General features: G+C 31.9%; 5 protein-coding genes across 11 annotated transcripts; 2 read left to right on the plus strand and 3 right to left on the minus strand.

The window, feature by feature from the left end:
- Window position 1: 1 nt before the first annotated feature.
- On the minus strand, window positions 2-8,851 carry LOC128891212 (dynein axonemal heavy chain 2). 2 transcript variants are annotated; one of them, XM_054150547.1, is made up of 10 exons: window positions 8,709-8,851; window positions 8,199-8,275; window positions 5,694-6,033; window positions 5,193-5,513; window positions 3,883-4,165; window positions 3,638-3,803; window positions 3,406-3,548; window positions 2,982-3,309; window positions 2,722-2,912; window positions 2-2,568 (listed from the first exon to the last, which is right to left on the minus strand). In XM_054150547.1, the coding sequence occupies exons 1-10, from the start codon at window positions 8,818-8,820 to the stop codon at window positions 2,478-2,480; spliced, it is 2,052 nt and encodes a 683-aa protein (XP_054006522.1). In that variant the 5' UTR covers window positions 8,821-8,851; the 3' UTR covers window positions 2-2,477. The 2 variants fall into 2 exon arrangements, with proteins under 2 accessions (XP_054006522.1, XP_054006521.1); XM_054150546.1 differs by having other exon boundaries at window positions 5,193-5,528.
- On the plus strand, window positions 6,066-11,197 carry LOC128891235 (guanine deaminase). 5 transcript variants are annotated; one of them, XM_054150613.1, is made up of 10 exons: window positions 6,069-6,334; window positions 8,222-8,290; window positions 9,174-9,306; window positions 9,470-9,712; window positions 9,809-10,027; window positions 10,107-10,214; window positions 10,363-10,470; window positions 10,534-10,699; window positions 10,776-10,922; window positions 10,980-11,197. In XM_054150613.1, the coding sequence occupies exons 3-10, from the start codon at window positions 9,196-9,198 to the stop codon at window positions 11,177-11,179; spliced, it is 1,302 nt and encodes a 433-aa protein (XP_054006588.1). In that variant the 5' UTR covers window positions 6,069-6,334; window positions 8,222-8,290; window positions 9,174-9,195; the 3' UTR covers window positions 11,180-11,197. The 5 variants fall into 5 exon arrangements, with proteins under 5 accessions (XP_054006584.1, XP_054006588.1, XP_054006587.1 ...); XM_054150612.1 differs by lacking the exon at window positions 6,069-6,334 and adding an exon at window positions 7,820-7,934 and having other exon boundaries at window positions 8,125-8,290; XM_054150614.1 differs by lacking the exon at window positions 6,069-6,334 and adding an exon at window positions 7,916-7,934.
- LOC128891284 (low molecular weight phosphotyrosine protein phosphatase-like) lies at window positions 11,101-12,207 on the minus strand. 2 transcript variants are annotated; one of them, XM_054150702.1, is made up of 5 exons: window positions 12,048-12,206; window positions 11,764-11,954; window positions 11,543-11,704; window positions 11,378-11,456; window positions 11,101-11,256 (listed from the first exon to the last, which is right to left on the minus strand). In XM_054150702.1, exons 1-5 carry the CDS (start codon window positions 12,082-12,084, stop codon window positions 11,231-11,233), a joined length of 495 nt encoding a protein of 164 aa, XP_054006677.1. In that variant the 5' UTR covers window positions 12,085-12,206; the 3' UTR covers window positions 11,101-11,230. The 2 variants fall into 2 exon arrangements, with proteins under 2 accessions (XP_054006677.1, XP_054006678.1); XM_054150703.1 differs by lacking the exon at window positions 11,101-11,256 and having other exon boundaries at window positions 11,437-11,472; window positions 12,048-12,207.
- Window positions 12,208-12,343: 136 nt separating this feature from the next.
- LOC128891286 (low molecular weight phosphotyrosine protein phosphatase-like) lies at window positions 12,344-13,744 on the minus strand. The gene is made up of 5 exons (XM_054150704.1): window positions 13,444-13,744; window positions 13,190-13,380; window positions 12,757-12,918; window positions 12,547-12,625; window positions 12,344-12,454 (listed from the first exon to the last, which is right to left on the minus strand). Exons 1-5 carry the CDS (start codon window positions 13,478-13,480, stop codon window positions 12,441-12,443), a joined length of 483 nt encoding a protein of 160 aa, XP_054006679.1. The 5' UTR covers window positions 13,481-13,744; the 3' UTR covers window positions 12,344-12,440.
- A 381-nt stretch (window positions 13,745-14,125) lies between these two features.
- On the plus strand, window positions 14,126-16,481 carry LOC128891238 (U3 small nucleolar RNA-interacting protein 2). Its single transcript, XM_054150619.1, has 8 exons — window positions 14,126-14,282; window positions 14,435-14,547; window positions 14,622-14,722; window positions 14,795-15,022; window positions 15,100-15,209; window positions 15,287-15,483; window positions 15,552-15,889; window positions 15,967-16,481. Exons 1-8 carry the CDS (start codon window positions 14,232-14,234, stop codon window positions 16,197-16,199), a joined length of 1,371 nt encoding a protein of 456 aa, XP_054006594.1. The 5' UTR covers window positions 14,126-14,231; the 3' UTR covers window positions 16,200-16,481.
- The last annotated feature ends 7,638 nt before the right edge of the window (window positions 16,482-24,119 follow it).

Raw genomic sequence — 24,119 nt, forward strand, 5'->3', positions numbered from 1 at the left:
CCGGTAGCTGTTCAACATCTTATGCCCTTCTCACCGGCCGCTCGGCAGCAGATCTTCTCTGACACCGGGAATTGTATAAAAATACGAGAGCTTACAGAGCAAAGCAACTTGTATATCAATTCAAAGTAACAAATACTTGCTAGTTACCATAGCAGTTGCCGATCGTTGGGGACAAAAAGTCGATTAATCGACTGCAGGTTGGTAAAGTGTTAAAAATAAGTAGAACAAAGAAACCAAATACGTACTTTTGTTTAAGTTACTTGTGCCAAAAGAGTGTTCTAATTCTCTAAGCAAATTATGGATTACAGTATTATGATAATCAAAATTAGAAGTGTGTATATGTACACGTGCCAGGTATATGTACATAAAATATTTATGTATAATTTTTATAATAGTTCCTAAGTGGATAATTATAACTGGTTATAGGGTAATCTATGTTGAGACTTTCAATTTGATACAACTTAATGTAACACGTGTAAAAATATTTATAGTTATAAAAACTGAATGAACTTACAAGCGGTGCTACTATTTTTACTAGATTTTGTTAAGATTATAGTCAACAATATCAATAGATCTATTTTTATATGTTTCTTTAACGTTGAAAACTGTATCTTGTTCAATTGAATAAGTCATAAAAAGTGGATGATACCTACTTTTCCTGAAGGGTCACATCACCCAATACTACCTACTAACTGGTGATGGTTTACTAAGTTTATTATTAACGCTGAAGTGTGTAGGATTCTTTGCACATTTAATAACTATCTTTGTAACAATAGTACCATTTTTTTAAAAAGAATCCTCATACGAGGGAATACATGTGAAAATATTTATAATATACATAAATGGACGCATTTACATATCTTTCCATACTCCTTATAGCTCTTAATTTTGTATCAAAATATACTATTACCTTAATTCGGTTAAGAAAATTTCTTTTTTTCAGAAGCATTTTTATGAACAGTTTCTACTTATATATGGATATAGTACTTTATTTATATATTCTGTGTATCTAGTAATACAAAAAAGTGTTAACTGCATAGATTACCCTATATTGTCATTAATGGACTACATCCAAAACTACTCATTAATTCCATTTCATTTTTTATTATTTTTTGTTTACACAGTTATATAATATATAAGTCATGGGGATGTTCTGTATAATTACTATAACTTTGGGAAACATAAGTATATAATGGAATATATATCTAACGAGATAGAGAACTCAGTTATGTGTGCAATATTGTTATATCTACTTTATGTGTTTAGTCGTATTCAAAGTTGCTTAAGGGACCACAGTATGTAAAAGGTACTAATAACATGTTAGAAAATGAAAGTATGAATGCTGTGCCTAAATACAGATAAATTATTCGGGATTAGAGGAAATTTCACAAATCTAATGAACTCAATATTTACAACGTTAGTAATTTTTGGCTCGCAAATTCCAGTACAGAAAATGCAGTCAAAATTATTCCAGTTTATATTATTAATAAATATTAATTTTTCTGATATTTTATTATTTCTATGATTCGAAATCTATAATTAATATATAGTAAATAAATAAGTAATTTATAGTTGTTGTGAACTTTATAGAAATATTAATTTCATGTTAAAAATTCCCAAAGTTAGTTAGTTTTAATACAGAAGATACACTCGTATTCTTTACAGATTGATTAAGAAATTACATTTTTGTGTAAATTTGTTAACATTATAATTCCATGTTTTTATTTAATGTAATATTTATCACGATATCTTGTCCATAAGATAATTTTCAGTTTACGAACATGATCTGATAAAAGTATAATTTATAACTTATTATTGTTAGCATTTAAAAGTTTTACATAATTTATAAAAAATAATTTTTATATGATAAATTACTAAAGTATATCTACTTTAGTTACTATTCAAATACCTCACAATGATTAAAGTGCCATCTAAGATTTCTCTCTCATCCTATGCCGATCATATTATAAATTTTATTTTTGCACTATTAAAAAAAAGGCAGGGTGATTGATAAAAAGGAATTCATACAATATAAATGTTTAAAAAATTTATGTATGCTACATCCTTAAGATTTTAAACAAAGAAAAGTAGAATGATATGAATATTGATATTGAAGGATATATTAATGATGTGTAATTGTATTATAAGGCTGTCACAAGTTCAGAATAAGTATAAGTAATATAAATTTTCTTATTAAACCATATACAAAGAAAACAGCGAATAACATTATATGTTACGTCGGACAAATTAATTAATTAATTCTTGGTTATCTATTAGTATTTTTTTTATATTAAAAATTAAGTACGACATATATAATAGAATGAATGTTACGACCATAGCGCCCCGTCCAAAGTTATAACAATGTAATTTTTTTAATAATACAGTGACTGAGGTTCATTACGAAAAATTGTTATTCCTTCTATCATATAAAATTGTTTGTTTGTTCAATTGTGACTTTCACAACTTATCATCCCTCGTTATTGTGTTCCGTATGTACTGTAAGTGTTAATCATCTTTCTTCTCTCGTCAATTACATCTAACACATGTTTATATTGTTGCAAAATACACCTGAAAACATGCATGATACGTCCTATCTAGCGATACGAATGTAGAAAAATGATATAAAACAGATGTTTAGCATAAATGCATAAAATACTTAAAAAAGAAAATTTAATATTTCAATATATGTGTTTAAGTAATTTGTCTCGATTTGTTACTTACTGTTCAGCAGCACAATTTCCTATCCAGTCCATTGCATTTATCATCTTATTATGCTGAGTTTTTATATACTGTAGAATGAACGACATATTCATGTTGACATTTGTCTTTTGTGTTGACCGCTCGCATATTTTTGACACATTAACCGCGTTAATATAACAATATTTTATTTCGTTGTTAAAAATTGTCCATACCTGAAAATTCGTTTAATGTAATGTAATTATTCTGTATATATGAGATACACGTATACAGTTTTACAATACCTGTATCCACTTAGTCTGCAATATTTCTCGCAAATTATCCCTTTTGTTAAATTTTTGTAAAGTATAAATCGCCTCAATACCCTCTTCTATGTTCTTAACATTTTTAAATATGTCGTTAATTAAATTTATTACCATGTTCTCTAACTGTAAAATTGTATACTTAAATCGTCTGTATTTTTTCAGCCAATTTGATTTCGTAATGTCAAATATTATATCACGAGCGGCAATAATTTCATTTAAAATTTCGTAAAATATGTTTTCAATTTCCCGCCAATATGCTTCATATTCAATTCCTCTTGTACCACCGAATAATCCTATTTTATTATATCTAATAAATGAAATATATAATATATAACAATAATTAAGAAGTTAATATGCCGTCCTATGTATACGTATTCCTCTTTTAATTGCTAAATACAAGTACCTTCCAAATATGAGTAACGCGTCACAGATTTCAAACACGTCATAGCATCTTTGTTTAAAAGTATTAATTTTATTGAAAACTTCCGCTTTGTTTATGTCCCATTTCTTATCAATATTAATGTATGAAACAACGTTCATCGTTAACTAAAAACGAATTTTATCGTGCAATATAGAACTAATGGTAATAAATTGTTTATTACAGAGAAACAGATGGCATCTAATGAGAAACATACATTGTCATAAATTATTTTGTAAATATCACAACAGAATATACATTTTTTCAATATTTCCATCCCGTCTTCTGGATTACTTCCTAGAGCAACGTCTAGCATAATATAATTTTTGCATTGATGTATTATCTGCGAACTAAATGCTTGACAAAGTATTTCGATATTGTTCCTAAAATGATGTAGTATTAAACATACTTTCTGTATTTAAATTCCTATTTTCATCGTTTTTAACAACTTATTACTCGTACGTGGTATTATAAAATGGAGACTCAATCCAAATAAATAATATCAGAAGCAGCGCTTCAGTGATTGAGTTTTCAGCGTCTTCCGGAACGGTTAGATTTTTGCAAAAATCGAGTAAAATATTTAAGTACATTAAGTTCGACGACGTTTCTTTTAATCCCTTTTCAATATGCTTGGTTAATTCCTGAAATTTATTTGCGCTGAGAGAACACAAATTTCCGAGTATTTTGATTATCAATTGAACTTCTGGGTTAAGAAGTTGAGCATTTAAATAAGCCAGGTTTAAATCTGCGGATAATATTTCCTATACTGAGAATGGGTACCCTATCTACCTTTGTCTACTAATACATACAAAGTCAGACCATTTTTGTAATGTTTTAACATTGTATAAAATGTTGCAGAAACGTTGCTGCAACTTGCATAGAGCCAGACTTCAGATAAATGCTCTGAAGCAAAAATAAAATCATCTACATATGTGACGTCACATGAGGGCAAAGTAACGATGGAATTTTGTCGTTGAGTCTGTAGTATATACAGGGTGTCTCAAAAATGTTGTAACATTTTGAAAGGGGTGGTTCGGGAAGTGATTTGAAACAACTTTTTACTTAGCGAAAATGTTGTCCGAGGCTTCGTTAAAGAGATATTAACGGAAAACACTGACCAATCAGAGCGCGAGTATGCCGGTGGAGCGAAGGTTACGCGCTAAGCGGCCGCGCTCATACGCTACCGCGGCCGCTCAACGAACAACATTTTCGCTAAGGAAAAAATTGTTTCAAATCAGTTCCCAAACCATCCCTTTCGAGGTGTTACAACATTTTTGGGACACCCTGTATATTTTGCTTTCTTAATTGTTAATTTTAACTGTTATAATTTAAAATAATGCTTATCGTAACGTATTTTGGAAACTGTCATTTTGAAATGTTACATTTAAATTTATAAATATTATTTAACTTATAACTTGTTTTAGTTTAAAAAATAGTAAAAATAATACACAGATATCAAGAGTAAAGTTGGTTATTTATAATTATTGGTTACAAAATAAAACAGTTTTGAATGATCTAGAAATATTATCTTGTGACATCACATGAGGGCATCTTTCTTTTCGTTATCTTTGCTTCACTTCGATTCGTAGATTCGTGTATACAGACAATGTCTACGAGTATATATGATCGAAGTACAGATGTTAGCATATGTTGCAGCGACGCTTACAAATATTCTGTCAAATATTTTAAATTTTCTGTGCTGTATGGACTATGAGACTTCGAAATCAATTAAGACAAAACACATTTTCCATATATGTGGAAGAATGACTAACATTTCGCGTTCCAATAATTCACTTCGTCTTGTATGCTTTCAATCTTTGTTCTGCTCGACGTTATTTTCCTCTCTTTATATATTTGTCTAATCCAAGACCAAACTACTTTTTCCAATCTATCAACTAATTTCCGTTGCCTTTCGTCTTTCTCCAGAAGTACCGCTTTTATATCTTCTCCGAGTAAGAAACAGTCAATTTTTTTCGACGGTTCCACAAATGTCTTAAAAATATTCTCTTTTGGAACGTACAACGTAGTTAAGCCCATTGGATCATAAACCTCCGCGGTAAGACGTATAATAAATTCATGAAGATTTGAAAATACTTCATTTTGTATGACTGTCCGTTATGAATGGAAAATATTTATTGTAACGTAGTAATCTACAAACATATAATAAATCTTAACCGAAATGATGATGAAAAAGCAATGAATTTAACTTATAAAGGAATTTTAAAAAGAAATAATGTAATAAGAGGAAGTCATTTAAATATTTAAATGGATACGTGATGCACAGTCGTTGCTTCGAAGTATAACTGGTGCATAGATATTTTCCATAAATTTTAAAATAGAACTTTTAGTATTTTTACTAATACTTCCGAATGATACGGTGCTGCGAAAATTATCTGGCGTATAAATCTGCCACGGTGATCTTAGAAAATACACAAATCCTTTAGGTGCATAATTCGGAATATTTAAAATGGCGGTTAATTTACTTTCTTCGTGAAAAATACATAGCACGAAGTGTGACGGATTCTCAAAATATTCTCGTACTACTTTATCGCATTTTTCATTCCAATTCTTATCGAGAGAAGAGAATATTGTTAAATCTTTTACATGTTGTACCTGTAAATATAACGAAACAAAACATGTAATTGCCTCGGTGAAAAAATAAAGCTATTACTACTTTTGTAAGTGTATATTGAGAATGGGGCGAGAGATACCACTAAAATAATGTAATCTTATCACATAGGACTTTTGTACTGATAAACTTGAATTGATAAACCCACTGAATAGATCAGTGGACAAACGCCGGTCTTTTGATGCAATTGTTTACGTTAAGTTCAATTTTAAATATAAAATCGGTATTTATGACCAAGTGTATTAACGTATTTCATTACATTCACTTCAAGAGCTCGTCTTCTTCGTAAGTAACATCGAAACTTTATATGTATGTATAGTACGTAAGGAAACATAGAATTGTCTAGGTTAGTACTATATTTATACTTTATAGAAAATATAGTATCGATAAAGAATTAAAGATCCTTCGTTTGAGATTCACGCGTGAATTTATTAACCGCGGTTTTAAATTAGTCTCAAAAGAAACCACGACTTAATCAAGCGACCAAATTCACCAGATGCTTGCTTCATCTGCCAGCGGGTTGATTCTGTAATTCAAGTGAGCTCACTCATTTCTCGCATTTTCATCTCACCATTCTCACTGCGAGTTTGTTCGCGCAATTTCTGTAACGTCGAAGTGAAAATACGAAATCACTAGATTAGAAATGTGGAGCAAAATATTTTATAAAGAACTATACCCAACTGTACCCTGCTGTACCGTACCATATTATAAGATTATTTTTTTAGGAAGTAAAAGAATTAACAAGTGTGATGTAATCTATCTCTCCGCAATATGTAAAATAAAAATAAAGTACATATGCAAGTGTATTCTTTATACGAAAATACATTTATTTTTTCTCACAATAATGTATACTAATATTTATTTTACAATTTATGATGTAGTTCTATCGTTTTTCACTCCTGAGTATTCTTTGCGTAACTGCGCGTCACTCTTATAACCTGATTGTGTAGTTCAAAGGCATCATTCTCTTCATCACGAAGTAATAAAATAGCAGCCGTATAAATTGCCATTTTTATTACTGAGTTTTGTATGTACTTTCGCAGAAGTGTATAAAGAATTCTTTCGGGAATTTACATGAAACAACCTAAAACACGTCGCGAGATGGTTGTCTATTTTTTCTCCTCGCACTCTATTTCTTAATGTCTTTCTTTCTAATTTCACCATTCGACGAGAAATTTCTTGTTGAACAAATTCCCGTGATATAGCTCGCATTTTCACTACGGTGAAAATTACAGAACCAAGAATTGTGAGTTGGGTCGCATTTTCATCACGATAAAAGTTACAGAATCGTCTCAGGGTGTGCAGAACCCAGAGCCAAACTCCGAATTGACTTTAGCGACAGTTGCGGAAAAAATAGGAAACTCCGGGACAAGGACAGAGAGGGCAATACAACAATTGCAGGAGAGACGAGAACAGGCCGATTAGGCTAGCATGATTTTTTTTCCAGGATATTGAAGCAAAGAAGCAATATTTTCTAATAATTCTGATTTTAATATATTCGTTACACTTTGGCGAGTGCGACTCCAAGGCCTAATTTTGCAATTTCGGCCTTAAAACTTTATAAATAGTAAAAGTATGTTTGTTATCTTCATTTTATTGTTTATAAAGTTTTAAGGCCGAAATTGCAAAATCAGGCCTTGGAGTCACATCCGCCAAAGTGTAACGAATATATTAAAACCAGAATTATTAGAAAATATTGCTTCTTTGCTTCAATATCCTAGAAAAAAAATCGTGCCAGCCTAATCGGTCTGTTCTCGTCTCTCCTGCAATTGTTGTATTGCCCTCTCTGTCCTTGTCCCGGAGTTTCCTACTTTTTCCACAACTGTCGCTGAAGTCAACTCGAAGTTTGGCTCTGGGTCCTGCGCACCCTTAATGGAAAAATTAAGTAATTTTTTCTTCTTTTCAAAATACCCAATTTTTTACCTATTTTTCCATTGATACATAAAGTATCAAGATGTAAGGAACCAGCATGGTTAAAAATAACAATAAATTTTAAATATAAGTCTTTAATAAAGTGTAAAGAAGTAGCGAAAGATAATACAAGGAGTAAAATTTACTCAATCTTTCCATTCTAGGGTTAACGAAGCATTACTGTAGTTATCATGTGATACTAGTAATTCAAACATGAGAAAAGTACATTCTTACTAACTAATGTAACCAAATCGCCTTCAGAAAACACGGGTTTTTCGGGTTCTGGAGGAAGTTCTTCTTCGACTTCGGGTGATTCTGAAATATAGTGAGGTGGGTGTTACATAGTACCATACATTAGTATCATACTTCTGAAAGTAAATATTATGACGTTTTATAAGCTGGTGTTCGCCAAGGCAGGCAACATGTATAAGATTCGTGCATTAATGTATTCATTGTCCCCACCACTTCACTAAGTAGTATTACAAATTTATCGTAATTCAGAGCTGATCTTAGAGAAAACTAATATACATAATGCGCTTTAAGATTCCAGCAATGATTTTGTTTACACTAGAAAATATATAGTACATGTTTTGATATATTGTGTGTCAATACATATTATCTATTTGAATGAACTACTCCAAGTAGATTAAAAATGATCTAAGCCGCTACATTAAACACTCAGATATTTTTAATTAAATAATATTTAACAAACGTATTTTACACTTTAACTAAAATGCCTTTTAATTACCTTGTCGACCGAAATCTTCCTCATCGGTATCCATATCTAAAAATTCTCGATGTGTGTCGATCATTTTATCTGACTTCTTCGAACTTTCTGATTTTTCTTTTTTAGCACTCATGACTTTTAATCAGATAGTGAAAAATAAACACTGATACAGTAGGTAGAGCAATTTCAAAAACTAGTTAATGTATCCCAACACGTTGTTACGTTGACGTCCGTATTAAATCGATATAATCCGCGTTACATTACCGTAATTATTTAGTTTGTATATATTTTAATATTTAAGAGGAAAATGTATACGCATGTAATATATTTTACACCAATCATATTATGTGATGAATAAACAGTAGATATATACGGAATGAAAAATATTAACAAGAAATATGTACTAGGTATTATTAAATACAAAACTATGTTAACAATTATTTACTACATTTTTTTTTATGTTTTTCATTATTGTATTAAATTTAGGATATCGAGAAAATTTTGTACAATGTCTTCGATACTGAAAGAAAAAGTGTTCGTCGGTTCATTTGTTCATACTAATGAACACGCAGAATTGATTACCGTTGATCGTGGGATGATATCCGTTAAAAATGGAAAGGTATTTCTCTACCAAATTTTATTCTTACAAATAAAATAACGATAATAAATGAAATCTGTAGGCAGTCTAATTGTTTAATTAATAAATGTAAAGAAAGAATAATAAACATAAAGTAATATAATATTAAAATAAATAGTATATTCAAGTATTTATTAACTTTTAGATTAGCAGTATAGTAATAAATCCGAAAACAATTGACATAAAGGATGAAAATGTGACTGTTCTCAATAATGGACAATTTTTAGTGCCAGGATTTGTTGACTGTCATATTCATGCTGCTCAACTTCCTAATTTAGGAATTGGGTATGACAAAACGCTTTTGGAATGGTTAGAAACTTATACCTTCCCTTTGGAAAAGAAATATGTAGAAGAAAAATTTGCTGAACGAGTATTTGATGCTGTCGTAGTAAGTTTAATTGCAGAAATATTAATAAAATTTAAAGCATTTTGCATTACATTTACATCATAAATTAGATATGATTAGAATACATTCAAATTATAGAAACAGACTGTTATAAGTGGTACAACAACGGCATGTTATTTTGCATCTCTTTATGCAAAAGCATCTGTAATACTTGGACATAAAGCTATAGAGATTGGCCAGAGAGCTCTTATTGGAAAAATAAGTATGAATGCCAAATCTGACAATGGGTATTATGAAACTACTGAAGAATCTATAATAAATGTAACTAAATTCGTAGAAGACATTGTTAAGTTAAATGTGAGTTTTACATTTTATTTAAGTATATAATCTACTATTTCTACTATAAAATATTTCTTTGGTATAATTATTATTATAGAACCCTCTCATAAAACCAATTATAACACCCAGATTTGCCTTAAGTTGTGATATGACACTAATGAAAGAATTAGGAAAACTGGCAAAAAAGGAAGATCTTCATATACAGGTATTATAAAAAATGGTTTGTACATGGCTGGTACCATCAATAAATAAATGAATATTAAAAAGTAATTGTGTACTGTAAATGTGTACATATTAAATATATGTATGTATTATGCATATACAATTATTCTAATATGTGTAAAATATTCTAGAGTCATATATCCGAAAACTTAGATGAAATAAAAGCTGTAAAAAGTAAATTTCCTGAATGGTCTTCATATGCAGCCATATATGATGCAGTTGGACTTCTTACAAATAAAGTATGTTAAATTAATATCTATAAATAGTAGAATACTTGAATAAATCATTTCATTTGTTTATAGACAGTAATGGCTCATGGAGTTCATCTCACAGACGATGAAATTCTACTATTGGAAAAACGTAATACAGCGGTTATTCATTGTCCTTCGTCAAATACGTGTTTAAAAAGTGGTCTTTGTGATGTTCAAAAGCTTAAATCTAAAGGAATAAAAATTGGTCTTGGCACTGGTAAAAATATACATTTTTCTATATCAATTTTATCACAATTGCCTAATAATCATTGATTCTTATGACTTATTTGCAGACGTTGCAGGAGGTCAAAATTGTAGTATTTTAGACGCAATGAGATCGGCTTTACAAGTATCAAACCACCTGTCTTTTATTAAAGACAATTATGAAGCACTGAACTACAAAGATGTGTTTTATATGGCTACTTTAGGGGGTGCAAAAGGTAACATTTATGAAATTGAGACAAGATTCTTTAAGATTAATGCTAACACTTTTTCAGCTCTAGCAATGGAACATGAAATAGGAAATTTTGTAATAGGTAAAGAATTTGATGCACTTGTTGTAGATACAAATATAAGCGTAGGACATTTGGATGATTTAAGAAATTATACTTTAGAAGAAAAGCTTCAAAAATTCATATATTCTGGAGATGATCGTAATATACTTGAAGTGTACATAAGTGGATGTAAAGTTAAATAAAGTAATGTATTCGTAATACTTACGTATTTTACATTTAACGCTATCCTCTAGTCAATTTGATTTCATAGTAACAGCAACTATAAATAAAATTTGTACTTCGGTAGAACGATATAAAAGTACATCGTATGAAACACAACAAAATTATGTTCAAATGCGAAATTATGCATACATTGAATGTTGTAATGTAAACAAAAATACCTGTATGTTGTTCTAGAAATGCTTTTATACTACTGCTAGCTTGGTCAAATGCCTTTTCAAAGCCAGTACTGTCACTATCCTACAAATATATAAGACTAATTAAATGTCATGGAAGCTTATAAAAAATGTATTTGATACAAATGAATGAATCCAGATAATATTTACAAATAACGGATCTCGTATATCTAGTTCTCCATTTGGATTGTATTTTCCAAGGAGTTCAATTTTTGCTTGGCTATCTTCTGGTTGCATTTGACATAAATCATAAACTATAGATCTATCCATTCCAAATATCCAATTAAAGTTATAGAAATCTTCTTTTGTAATCTGTAAGTCACTTGACACACTAGTTTGTTTTCATTTATATGAAAAATAAATTTACCTACTTCTCTTGCTGTGTGAGTATACTGTATGATGCCCCTCTGTTTAAGAGTGTTTATAGCTCTAGGTTCTGGACTTTTACCCACATGATATTGTAAAAGTGCAGCACTATCTACTTCCCAAAAGTCACGAAGATCCATTTTTTGTAGTTGATCGCATAGTACCGCTTCTGCTATCGGAGAACGACAACTATTGCCTAAAATTTTTAATTCATATAATAAAAGGTATTATATGTACTTACCTATGTATATTTATGATTTATAAAGAATAATTGATATTCTTAACATACCTAAACACACCATTAATACTTTCTTTTTTTGAGACATGGTGGGATTCGAATGTTTTTAAAATACACAATTATTCTCCACCTACTGCTTGACAGGAGCAAACTTGTGCTTGCATTATTCTTTAAGGTTATGTACGTAACTTTGGGAAATACATACATGTATATAGTATATCTTTTTTTGTACAAAATATCTCTTATATAAGTTGCATGATAATGTATATGCGTAACAAATATAATTTTGAACAGGCATTGTTTTTAAATATAACATCTGTCAATTTCAAGCAGTAACAAATAAATACTCTAGAATTATAATGAATGTTTATTATTTTTCACAAATGTTGAAATATACAATATTTTAATAATCTTTGAAACAATTCCTTCTCTAATTCGTTTTGATCATAAATTGCTCTCTGGAAATAATGAAATTATTATACATATATACATTTTATGTTAGGACAATACATTATCTTAATCACTACTATATTAAGATTGTATCCAATACCTTTATGCTTTTCTAAGAATGCCTTCACGCTTCGTATACATTGTTCATATGCTTTATGAAATCCAGCACTGTCACTATCCTATAAATAAAATTTTTCTATCAATTTGGTTCTTATTTTATATCATAGAATATAAGTTAGGCATTAAATTATTTGAATGAGTGAATTGTAATGTTAAATTTAATGATATCAATTTAAAGTATAAGACATACATAGTAAGGATCTCTTATTATAACTTCTCCTTGTGGATCATAACTTCCAAGAAGTTCAATTTTAGCAGTACAATTTTTCGGTTTCATGTTATTTAGTTCTTCAATGTTACTATTATCCATTCCAAATATCCAATCAAATTTAGTAAAGTCTTCTTTAGTAATCTGTAACAGAATATACAAATAGATTAATCAGAGAAGTCATTACAAACTATTGACTAGTTACCAGTAGTCACAAGGTTCAAGAGAATATAAGAGTTTTTACACGTATAGTTGAAGTTCAATTCCTTAAATCAAGTTGCTAATAACTGGTTGATAGTGAATAGGATTTTCAACTCTTCAGTAGTTTAGTTTTAATAATGCAATTATTTGGTTAATAAAAATATATGAACACATTTGTTTTATATACTTCTAACATATTTATCAATTCACTTACTGGTCTTGCTTTATGTGAATAATTTATGATGCCCTTTTCTCTCAGTGTAGACATAGCCCTATGATCCGGGTTTTTACCTGTATGGTATCCTATGAGAGCAGCGCTTTCTACTTCCCATGAATCACTTACACCTAATTTATTCATTTGATCAATAAACACAGCCTCTGCTATAGGTGAACGACAAATATTCCCTGCAAAACCAAAGGAATATTTTGTATTACTTATATTAATTAGTTGAATATTTTAGGACTTACCTAAACAAATCATAAGCACTCTCTTCTTTACTGCCATATTATAATCTTTTTATTTAATCAAATAGGAAATTGTGAATGACTATGAGTAATGACGACCCGTGACAAGCTTTTATTGGAGAAATTGATTTATACGATTAATCTACTTCAACATAACCACATGGCATTGCATGGCATGTATAGGCATTTCATATACACAAGTTCTATAAACAATAAATTTTAATAAAAATTGCTCACTCAATATATCGTTTGCAAATATCTAGGATACGTAGTCATTTAGCGATGAACAAATCAAACTAAATTTTAAACGTTTAATAAGCGCCATCGTTGGCAAAACGCCTAAGTTTATAGAGAAATAGTTCCATTCATGCTAATAGATGACGCCTCTAAATATTGTCTTATAGCACTTGAGACTATAATAAATTTATGTTCAAAATATAAGTGGTTTTATTTTTAAGTTTCAATGATCACACGTATTGTACAACCAGAAAGCAATTTATTAATTAACAAAATCAAAGCAATTCAAAAAGACAAACGGAACAAAAGACGGTAAAAGAGATCTTCTTCTGAATCGATAAAGAAGTTTCCGCCAAAGTTCAGGTGATAACCCACTGCTGAGTCGATAAGGATGTAACCATTTACCTGGTTCGAGATTTCTCGAGATCAAGATCGAGATCGTAAAAAACATGCGCAGAAAAGTGGAGGGGATTTCTGGCATCCCTGGTGCCAATACATACCACGTGGTTAAGTTAGGATAGGTTATTTGTGTAAAATAATTTCTTTAATATACTATGTCATTTTTTATACGAAATAATCAGAGTACTGGAGGAAATAAGAGAAAGGTACTATTTATAATTACATTTCTTTATGAATCATGAGAGAGTTTACACTTATATTTATATGTATAGTTTTTATAATATGATGTTATTGCAAAAATGATTTAATATATCTATAATAAAGTATTCATGATAATATATTTGAGTTGATTCTTTAGTTGAATGGCCATATTGGCACGTCAAAAGGGAGAAAGAGAAGTGACAAGAAATCTGTAGCTGATGACAATGAAAGTATTGCTAGTACAGATGAAGAACTCGCAGAAGAAAATCAGTAACTATTGATAAACTTATGTTTGATAAATCACGTATTCATCATGAGATGTTAATTGTTATTATAATTTATAGGGGAAGATCTCAAGAATACGAGAGCGAGGAAGAAACTGAAACTGCACAAGAAAAACGTATAAGGCTTGCAAAAAAATATCTTCAGCAAATCGAGGAGGAAGGTAAGTTTTTGATATGATATTTCTTAGAAATCATATATGGTTATATTTTAAAATTACTTGTATAAAATGTAGAAAAAGACAGAGCAGAATTCGAAGAAGGAGCAATATCAAAAAGGTTACGCGAAGAATATTTAGAAGAAAAAGGACGATTACGAAAATCTGTTGCGTCAAACTACATTGGCCATGGTGAACCAATTATCTTGAGATGTAAAGAACACAAGGATTCTGTTAGCTGTTTATGTCTTTCCAGCAATGGAAAGTTCTTATACTCTGGCTCAAAAGATGGCAGCTTAGTAAAATGTATGTTATTTGTAGTTACTTTACCAATATATCTGTTGTTTATTTAAAATTTTATTTTATCTTGTACCATATGGTAGGGTCGCTAAAGGAAAGAAGCAAATTAAAAGCCATTAAAGGAAAAAGAAAAACTCAGCAAGGAATGAAATGCATACAGTGCTTAGCAATTAGTACCGACAGTAAATTTTTGGTGAGGCTAAAAGAGTATTCATTTATAATATATTTAAATCTATAAATATATGTGAACTTAAATTTTTATGCATACAGGTAGTAGGAGATAGTGGTAGTAAAGATATTAGGGTACTTTGCGCAGATACCTTAAATCATATAAAGAGTTTAAAAGGCCATAGAGGTAGCGTGACTGGACTAGTTTTTCGTAAAGACACGCATATGCTGTATTCTGCTTCTGAGGATAGAAGCGTAAAAGTATGGAATTTAGACGAAATGGCATACGTTGAATCTTTGTAAGTATTTTTTCTTCTCCAATTTTGATTTAGAGTGGACCATTATAAAAGTTTTATGACTTTGTTAGATTCGGACATCAAAGTGGTATCACATCTATTGATGCGCTAGCACGAGAACGTGCTGTCACCAGCGGTGGTTTCGATGGATCTATTCGAATTTGGAAAATATTAGAAGAATCACAACTCATATTCAATGGACACGGTGGCAGCATAGACACTGTAAAGCTTATAAACGAAGAAAACTTTCTCAGCTGCGGAGATGATGGACAATTATGTGTTTGGGGTTGTTTAAAGAAAAAGCCTTTGTGCTCGATACCAGATGCACATGGAAGAGACGAAGCTAACAATCAACCAATGTGGATTTCGAGTATAGCTACGTTTCTCAATACAGATCTAGTCGCATCAGGTATTAAATTTCTCAAAAAATACTATATAATTTACTTATATCAAAAGCAGTTACAATTTTTATAATACTAATTATAGGATCCCGAAATGGCATTATCAGACTATGGCATTGCAGCGACTCCTTTAGGTCATTGAATTCACTATTTGAAGTTCAATTGACTGGCTTCATAAATGCACTATTTTTCACTCCAGATGGAACTGAGTTGATTGCTGGAGTTGGCCAAGAGCACAGACTTGGAAGATGGTGGCGTATACCGGAAGCGAAAAATGGCATTGTTATAATACCACTAATTCAAACGAAAAATAAATAGTTTATACAAGAGAAAATAGAATCCCTAAATTGTACATTGATGTTAAATCGTTATGCAGAGCCTATATAATTTTTGATACATTTAATATAGACTAATTTTGATATGTATAGAAAAGTATTATGTACTCTTTGTTTTATTTTTACGTTTACTGTCTCTTGTTAACACGTTGGCTACTTCCTATCCAGAACACGTGGTTCGTCATGCGTCCCACGTAATCACGATTAATAGTTTTGCTTTTAATGTGTAATACGTATAACGTATAATATAATAGTGCAAAAACTATATTGATATTTCTTTTGCCACTTACATAATATTCTTTAATCATGTTAGAATTCATTTTAAATAGAACATTTGATTTTAAATAATGTTAATGTAATTATTTTGTTTACTTTATTACAATTTCTTTTTGGTAGTATAAATACGAAACATTTAATATTTTCCTAAACTTGAGGGTTAATAGTATCAACTTAGTAAGTTGAACTTACAAGGGAACATATCCAATTGTTACACACCGATTTTGATAAAATTTATGTGGTAAGTAGTTCTCAAAAAAATATATGACACGTATTTTTTTTTATCGGCAATCGTTCATATTGAAGGGGTGAAAACAACCCCTAAAGTTAGGGCTGAATACAATGTTTTTTTAAATATCTTGACAACTAGAGGGGCTAGAACAAAAATATTTTTCCAAAAATATGCGTTTTTGAATGGGTAATTTACTCATGCCAAAAGAAATTGTTTATTTATTTGAGTAATTTATTTTTGAAAAATTGTCTTTTTGTTAACTTATGTTACTAAATATTGTTTCTCATTCGTGAAAGTTTATATGTGTAAACTACAGGTTCAAATTAAGGATGCATGTTTTTGGAAATTTTGATTTTCACCATATAACAATAATAATTGTATTAAATGGGAAATTCCTTCTTCCGCGCCAAAAGTGTGGCTTCTTTATCATTTTTTTTTACATAAAGTATGCATGATTTCAATTTGAAACTTCAAACACGTCTCTAGTATTATTTTAGAAAGATGTACAAATTTTTATGGAAAGATTTATTGACAAATATAAATGTTACAGCCCGTTGTCCATGACGCCGTAATGAAAAGATTGACCGTTGGTTGACTTGATTAATAAACTGAAACTTAAACTTTACACTGTTTTCCACGAGTACCAAGGTCCATTATTAATGGTTAAAATCATATTTAACCATTCCGACTTGTTTCATATTATATTTAATAGTAGAAATCTCGGGAGGTGGTATCGAGTGGGATCTATATTCGTATATGGTTAATTATCCTTCGAAAACTTTAATTTATAGTACTTCGCTAATTGATGTCAAAACGAAAATTAAGAACTCTAAAGCCATTGTTCACAGAGAGGCTAGAAATACGTAACTCTTGCTTCTCATGTTTCAAATTTGTATCACAATTATGTTTTGCAAAATGATTCATTGACTTGCAATTATAATTATAATAATTATACTATAGTAACAAATTATTTGTTTTGGCACGCACTGTCTACGAAAGAACAATGACTCTGAGAAACTTAATCAAAGAGATATATAACAAAAGCATCGGAGCAGGAAACGTTAACGTAAAAGATCTAACGTTAGATCTTGAATTTTTTACATCATTGTTCTAAAATTAACAATTACCGTGATTGTATTTACAAATTGAACATCAGTTGGATTATTACAAAATTAGTATATTTATATTTCGCATATTATTTGTGAATCTTAAAAATCTGTTTGTTTGTTTACGACATGTGTTTCTTTGGAGTCTTATTATCTTCTCTGTAATTAAAAAAAACTTCAAAAAAGTAAGAAAATTACGCCAAGTACATGAAAAAGTGGAAGACTCAAAGAGTTATCATAGAAAAATAAAAGATCCCCATAAAAAAACTACAAGAAAGTAGAAAAAGATGTGAAATCGAAATGAGCTGCCAGTACATGAAAGTCCTTTCCAATAAAGTGCAAAGGCGACACTGTGTAACACAATGTAAAATTCGGTGGTTTTCAACTATGCGCAGCTAGAATGCTGTGTTCAACAGTGCGGAGGTTCAGATCTTAATGACAATTCATGTAAAGTGACTGCTCCGCAGTTTGGTGGTGAAATGAAGAAGCTAAATAGTGTATCATCCACAAACTGAGACTGTTTACAAATTTGCCTAGATGTCCGCGGCCTAGAAGTCAAATGCTTGGCGTGGCCAGGCAAGGTTGTGTCGATGAATAAGAATTAATTATTTTAAAACGCAAAATAATGAAAGTGTACTGATATTGTCAGAGTTTTAAACTGACAAATTATCTGAAAGCTTGTAAGAGGAAAGGTATCGGTGTCGACGAATGACCTTAGAAATAATTTAAAACGCAATACAATGGAAATGTATTCATATCGTAAGAGTTTTAAATTGACAAATTATATGAAAGTCTGCGAGAGAGAAAGTATGGGTCTTGATGATCTGAGAATGTCTTGCCTGGCCACGCCAAGCATTTGACTTCCAGGCCGCGGATATCTAGGCAAATTTTTAAACAGTCTCAGTTTGTGGATGATACATTATTTAGCTTCTTCATTTCACCGCCAAACTGCGGAGCAGTCAATTTACATGAATTGTCATTAAGATCTGAACATCTGCACTGTTGAACACAGCATTCTAGCTGCGCATAGTTGAAAACTACCGAATTTTACATTGTGTTACACAGTGAATGACTTCAAATAATAGAAAATGGGAGATCAGTTTGAATCCTTTAAGGTTATCACTTCGCTGGTGGTGGTTACCTCACCCATGATTTTACCGATTTTTAAAAGCGTTATTTCTGTTCCCGTATCTACTAGCATTCGACATTTTGCGTTTGTCAACTCGGTTGCTTCTATTTCTATCATTGTACGACGTTGGTTTGGCTCGTCTGCATAATTCAGTAGGTATGTGTTCATAGTTCTCTCGTTGGCGTCCGTTTGTTGTGAGTTTTGTCTGTCGTTCCTTACGTTTGATAGTCGATTCTGATTTTGGTTCTGTCTGTTGGCGGTTTCGTGTTGTCTGTTACTGGGGCCTGCGCCCCCATTGTCTCTAAGTAAAGTTCGACAATCGCGTTGAACATGGCCTGGTCGTTTGCAATAGTTGCATGTAATTCCAAAATAATTTGACTCGCGTTTTATTCCTAAACTCTGACGATTCGTCGGAGGATGTGGTGCGGTAATTGCTGATCGAGGCGCGCTTAATCGTGCGTAACAATCTTTTGCTAGATGCCTTTGTCGCTGGCACCTTTCACACCGTGGATTAGAGGTTCTGGGAGCCGTACCTCCCTTGGTACTTCCGGAACCACTCGGATATCCAAAAGTTCGGGCGTACCTCGTCCCAGGACTCGTTCTTCCTCTAGTGCGAATGCAATTGATTCTTGCAGTGTTTCGAATCGGCGCGCTCTAAGAGCTCTTTCACACGACGATACGCGTATGCAGGATACCGATGGTACACATAATGTTATGGAAGCGTTCAGCCGGCGATTCTCGCGAGATTCAGTATCGCGATACTGATTTTCGGTATCCGCGGTTGGTCGACCGCCGGCAACTTTTTCTGCGTCGGGGCGGCCGACGAAACATTGAAATAAATGCGAGAATTCACACGACGCTGCGCAGTATCGTCGAATTCGTTCACCTTCCTCATAAAAAAATTTTAGACATAATAATTGAAGAATTTACATAGATCGTTACAAAGTTCTTCAAATAAAATATGAAAAGCTCCCGTTTCTTCTCTTATATTATTAATAGGATGAACCCAATATTTTCTCTTAACTATTCTCCTTTTAGTAGCTTTTTATGTAGAAACCAAATGGATAAAGCTTCAATCTCATCCATTATTTCAGAAAGGTTTTCACCAACTAAGAACGCGTGTTTCTCAAACGAGAAGACATGTTTAACTGAAAAACAACTGATCAATACCGAGCTACGAAATTAGTTGGATACAGTATCGCATAAGTATCTTGCCAGCAGATACGTATCGCATACGCGTATTACGATACGCGTATCGTCGTGTGAAAGAGCTCTAACTATTACTCTAAGTTTTTCCTTGAGACCGGCACTGAATATGTTAAGTGCTTGGTCTTGGATGCTTCTCGACAGTGTTGATTTGTTACATTACTATTTGTTGGATTAATTGTGAGTTCTGTTAATTCTACTGTCAGTTTTTCTAGTCTGGTAGCAAATTCTCTTACGGCTTCGTAATTTCGCTGTCTACAATTACTAAATTCGGTCTGTACTGCACCTAATGATCGTTTTGTCGTATATAAAGAAAGTAATATTGTTTTGAGTGTCTCTAGGTTGTTTATCTTGCGGTATCTTACTTCCATTGCCACTTTGCCAGTTAGTTTTGTAGTCAAAATAGCTCGCAATAGAAGTGGTCGATTGTCTGGTGTTGTGAACTCTGATGCTAGCATACACGAATCGATGAACGCTAACACTTCTGTGGGAGACGTTTGACTTAATTCTTTTACTAGTGCAAGGCTGTTTAGTACGTTAGATGCTATATTTTTTGTTTACAATAAACTAAAATCGTGTTCTTCTATAAGGAATCCTCTTTCCCTAATTACGTGTTCAAAGTTTTCACTGCCACTTAATGAATCGGAATCAAAGTGTATGGATGGTGCGCGTATGCGTCTACGAAATGTTATCGCTGAGTCGGAAAAAGGTGAAGTCGTAGCTACGTGACGGCTATAATTTAAATAGTTGTCAAATATTGATTCAGACGATCTCGAAATGACTCTAGTATATGGTAATCGAAAACGATCTATATCGTTACCTTGTCTGACATACAAGATTCTGGTTTACAATTTGTTATGATATATGTTAGGAATACATGTTATGATACGAGTTAGGACTTATAGCAGTTGACGTTCAATTTATAAATAATTATATATACCTGCATTTTTTTTTTGCTGCACGAAATTTTAATGTTAATGATGAAAGGAGAAAATGACTCCATTTCTATACGCTCTACATCAAAAGTCTAAATTAAAAACACTTTAGTGGTATGGATCTATTCTGTATAATGGATAAACATTTATGGATAAACATTTTACAACAGTTGCTGCAATTTGTTAATGAATGACCTCCAAGCCTGTGGTTCCCTTCGTTTGTATAAATTCTGTTAAAAAAGTCTAAATTCAAAACACTTTAGTGGTATGGACCGATATTAAAAACAGTTTTCTGTATAAATAAAGGTATCTGGCAATTCAGATTTTGACAACTTACCTTGTAGTCAAGATCGATCAACACTTTACAACACTGGCTGCAATTGGTTATTAAACCCTACATAAAAAGTCTATATTGAAAAGATTTTGCTGATATAAATATAATTAATAATGCAATAGTGTAAAAACTTTTGACACTTGGCAGGTTAGGAATGATGACATCTGTTTCGACTCTCGATGCTCGATGGCCGACGATCCATGCCGGACCGAATGATTCTGAGAGTCGACGAACGACACTCGGCTTTTGCTTAGCTCCTATTGGCTAAGGGTTGACAACGGGAAAATCATTCGAAAAATACCGTTTCTGACAGATTCATGACATGATATTACGATATCTCAGTTGTACGTGGACCGATTTTATTGATTTTGGTTTTATTCGAAAGCTTATATGCGGTTTACATAAGAAAAATGCTTTTAAATTGTTACGAGGCTTGTTTCGGCCGCGTTGCCGAGGATAGTTGTCGTTTGCGCAATTTTGTTAATAGGGATGTGCTTTCGTGGACGCACCTACGTATGGCTAACGTAGGGTTGCCACTAGGATTTGTTAGTTGGGGCCTCGTTACTTCTACTATGCAATACACCTCGAGCGGTAAAGGTGTATTGCTGTGGGTCTCCTTAATTTAATAATTCAATAGGATAGATACTGAAGAAAATAGTTAGGATTACTCTACTAAACTATGTATGTATTCCAAGGTTTAATTAGGACTATACAAATGTTTTCTGTATATATATATTGCGGAAACTAATTCCTACTCTCAAGGTTACGCATCGAGTTGAAATGCGGGGGTCACGTTTACAATAGAACGAGTATTTACCAAAACGTTTCAAGACTATGTTCGAAGGGGATCCTTCCCGATCTAACGACGAGGTAACATGGTCTGCGTCTTATTTCTTCTTGATTACTATCACCCGAACTTTACTTTGCTTTACTTTGTTCGAAGGGGATTCTTCTCGATCTTACCTCGCGGGTTTAAGATATAGCGCGACATAACTTCAACGTGTCCTCAAGAAATGAGCCCACGAGATGCAAAACGCATCGGTTTATATACTCTAGATTTTGTTAGAAAAGCGGTAGTGGGAGTTGATTCTTATGAAATCTATGCTGCCGTATGCGGAGATGCGTAGAGGCACGTAGCTCCTATTTTTCCGTGGAAATCAGTCCCGCGACGCGCCCTAATTTCTTAGTAAAAAACTTTATCGAAGGGCCGCGGCCACATCCGCTCGAAAGGGCAAATGTCACAGAGGAGAGGTTTGATGGAAATAACGAAACAGAGTGAAGTCTCTGTACGTAACAAAATTTAGAAAATATTGCAGGCGTGTTGAGATATTAATGAAAGAAGTTTCAGGTTAGGTTGGAATGGATCATCTCTCCTGTAAAAGATACGTGGTAGCTCCAACGCCAGGTATATATACGCGGTGACGGATAAGTTTTCATGTACTCGGCGCCGAGACGCTACTGCGTTTCTAGATATTTAGAAATTCAAACAATACTTGACCTTCAATACTTAGATCACGAAGAATTTCAGGGGAAACATTTTTCAGCGAATATCCACCGATCTAGATGTGTTGGTGTATCCCTGAAAGTCGTAAGGATTAGGTCTTAGAAACAATGAAAATCCACCACGTATTTTGCTTCTTTTATTATTTCCAAATCTTGCTTAGAACCTGAAGAAATTCTTTCACAATCTAATAACTAATTAATGATAATTAAGTTTAACATTAACGCCTGACAACGACGAAGTAAAGATTATAGATATATATATGTATATAAATACATATATACGTATATATATTTATATTTATAATTATGTATATATATATATATATATATAAGCTAATTCTTGCCCAGACACACAATGTTGTGATATGCAGTGTTCGCATTCATCATTCAAATTCATTTTCATTTTTCTTCTCTTCTTTCTACGGGCACATAAATAAAATCTTATTGCTTAATATTTGTATATATATATATTATATATATATATATATATATATATATTATATATATATATATACGGTATCATTATCATTACATATGATGATATGTTTTTGTAGTCCCAATGATTAATATGCACGCATTTGTGCAAATGCCTCGAATTTGAGACACGTTATGGACGGATTGATCCAGATGCAATGTGAACGTTCCGAACGATCGAGCGAATTTACCAAGATTTTTCAGTTGCATGCGCGCGTAAACGCGAACGATTTGAAACGCCTCGTTTCATTATCTTTAAATTTGTATATGCTTGTGGGAAAAAGAGAGAGATAGAGGAATAGAAAGAGAAAGAAAAATAATTGCATCGCGCTCGATTTGTCGGAATGCCCTCGCGTATCCGGCAGTATTTTGACGAGGCCTAAGATTGTCGTTTTAACCTCGATCCGTGAAGATGATAAAAACCAAATGAAAAAATGTATAAACATAAAAGAGAGAATAATTGCCCACGGACTCGCTGTTCACATCGATCGCGGAGAGGCATCGCTCAAAAGCCCCGTCGAAATACTGGTTAATTATTATTATTATTATTATTATTATTATTATTATTAATATTATTATTATTTGCTCACTAAACATCAGATTCTTATTTCTGTAATAATTTATATCGCTACGGTAAAGTTATTATTTTTTTTTTTAGATATCACAATAACCTTACACAGAAAGCTGCAACTAATTTATTATTATATT

The sequence above is a fragment of the Hylaeus anthracinus genome, unplaced genomic scaffold, assembly GCF_026225885.1.
Source record: "Hylaeus anthracinus isolate JK02 unplaced genomic scaffold, UHH_iyHylAnth1.0_haploid 12001, whole genome shotgun sequence".
In the NCBI taxonomy this organism is placed as follows: domain Eukaryota; kingdom Metazoa; phylum Arthropoda; class Insecta; order Hymenoptera; family Colletidae; genus Hylaeus; species Hylaeus anthracinus.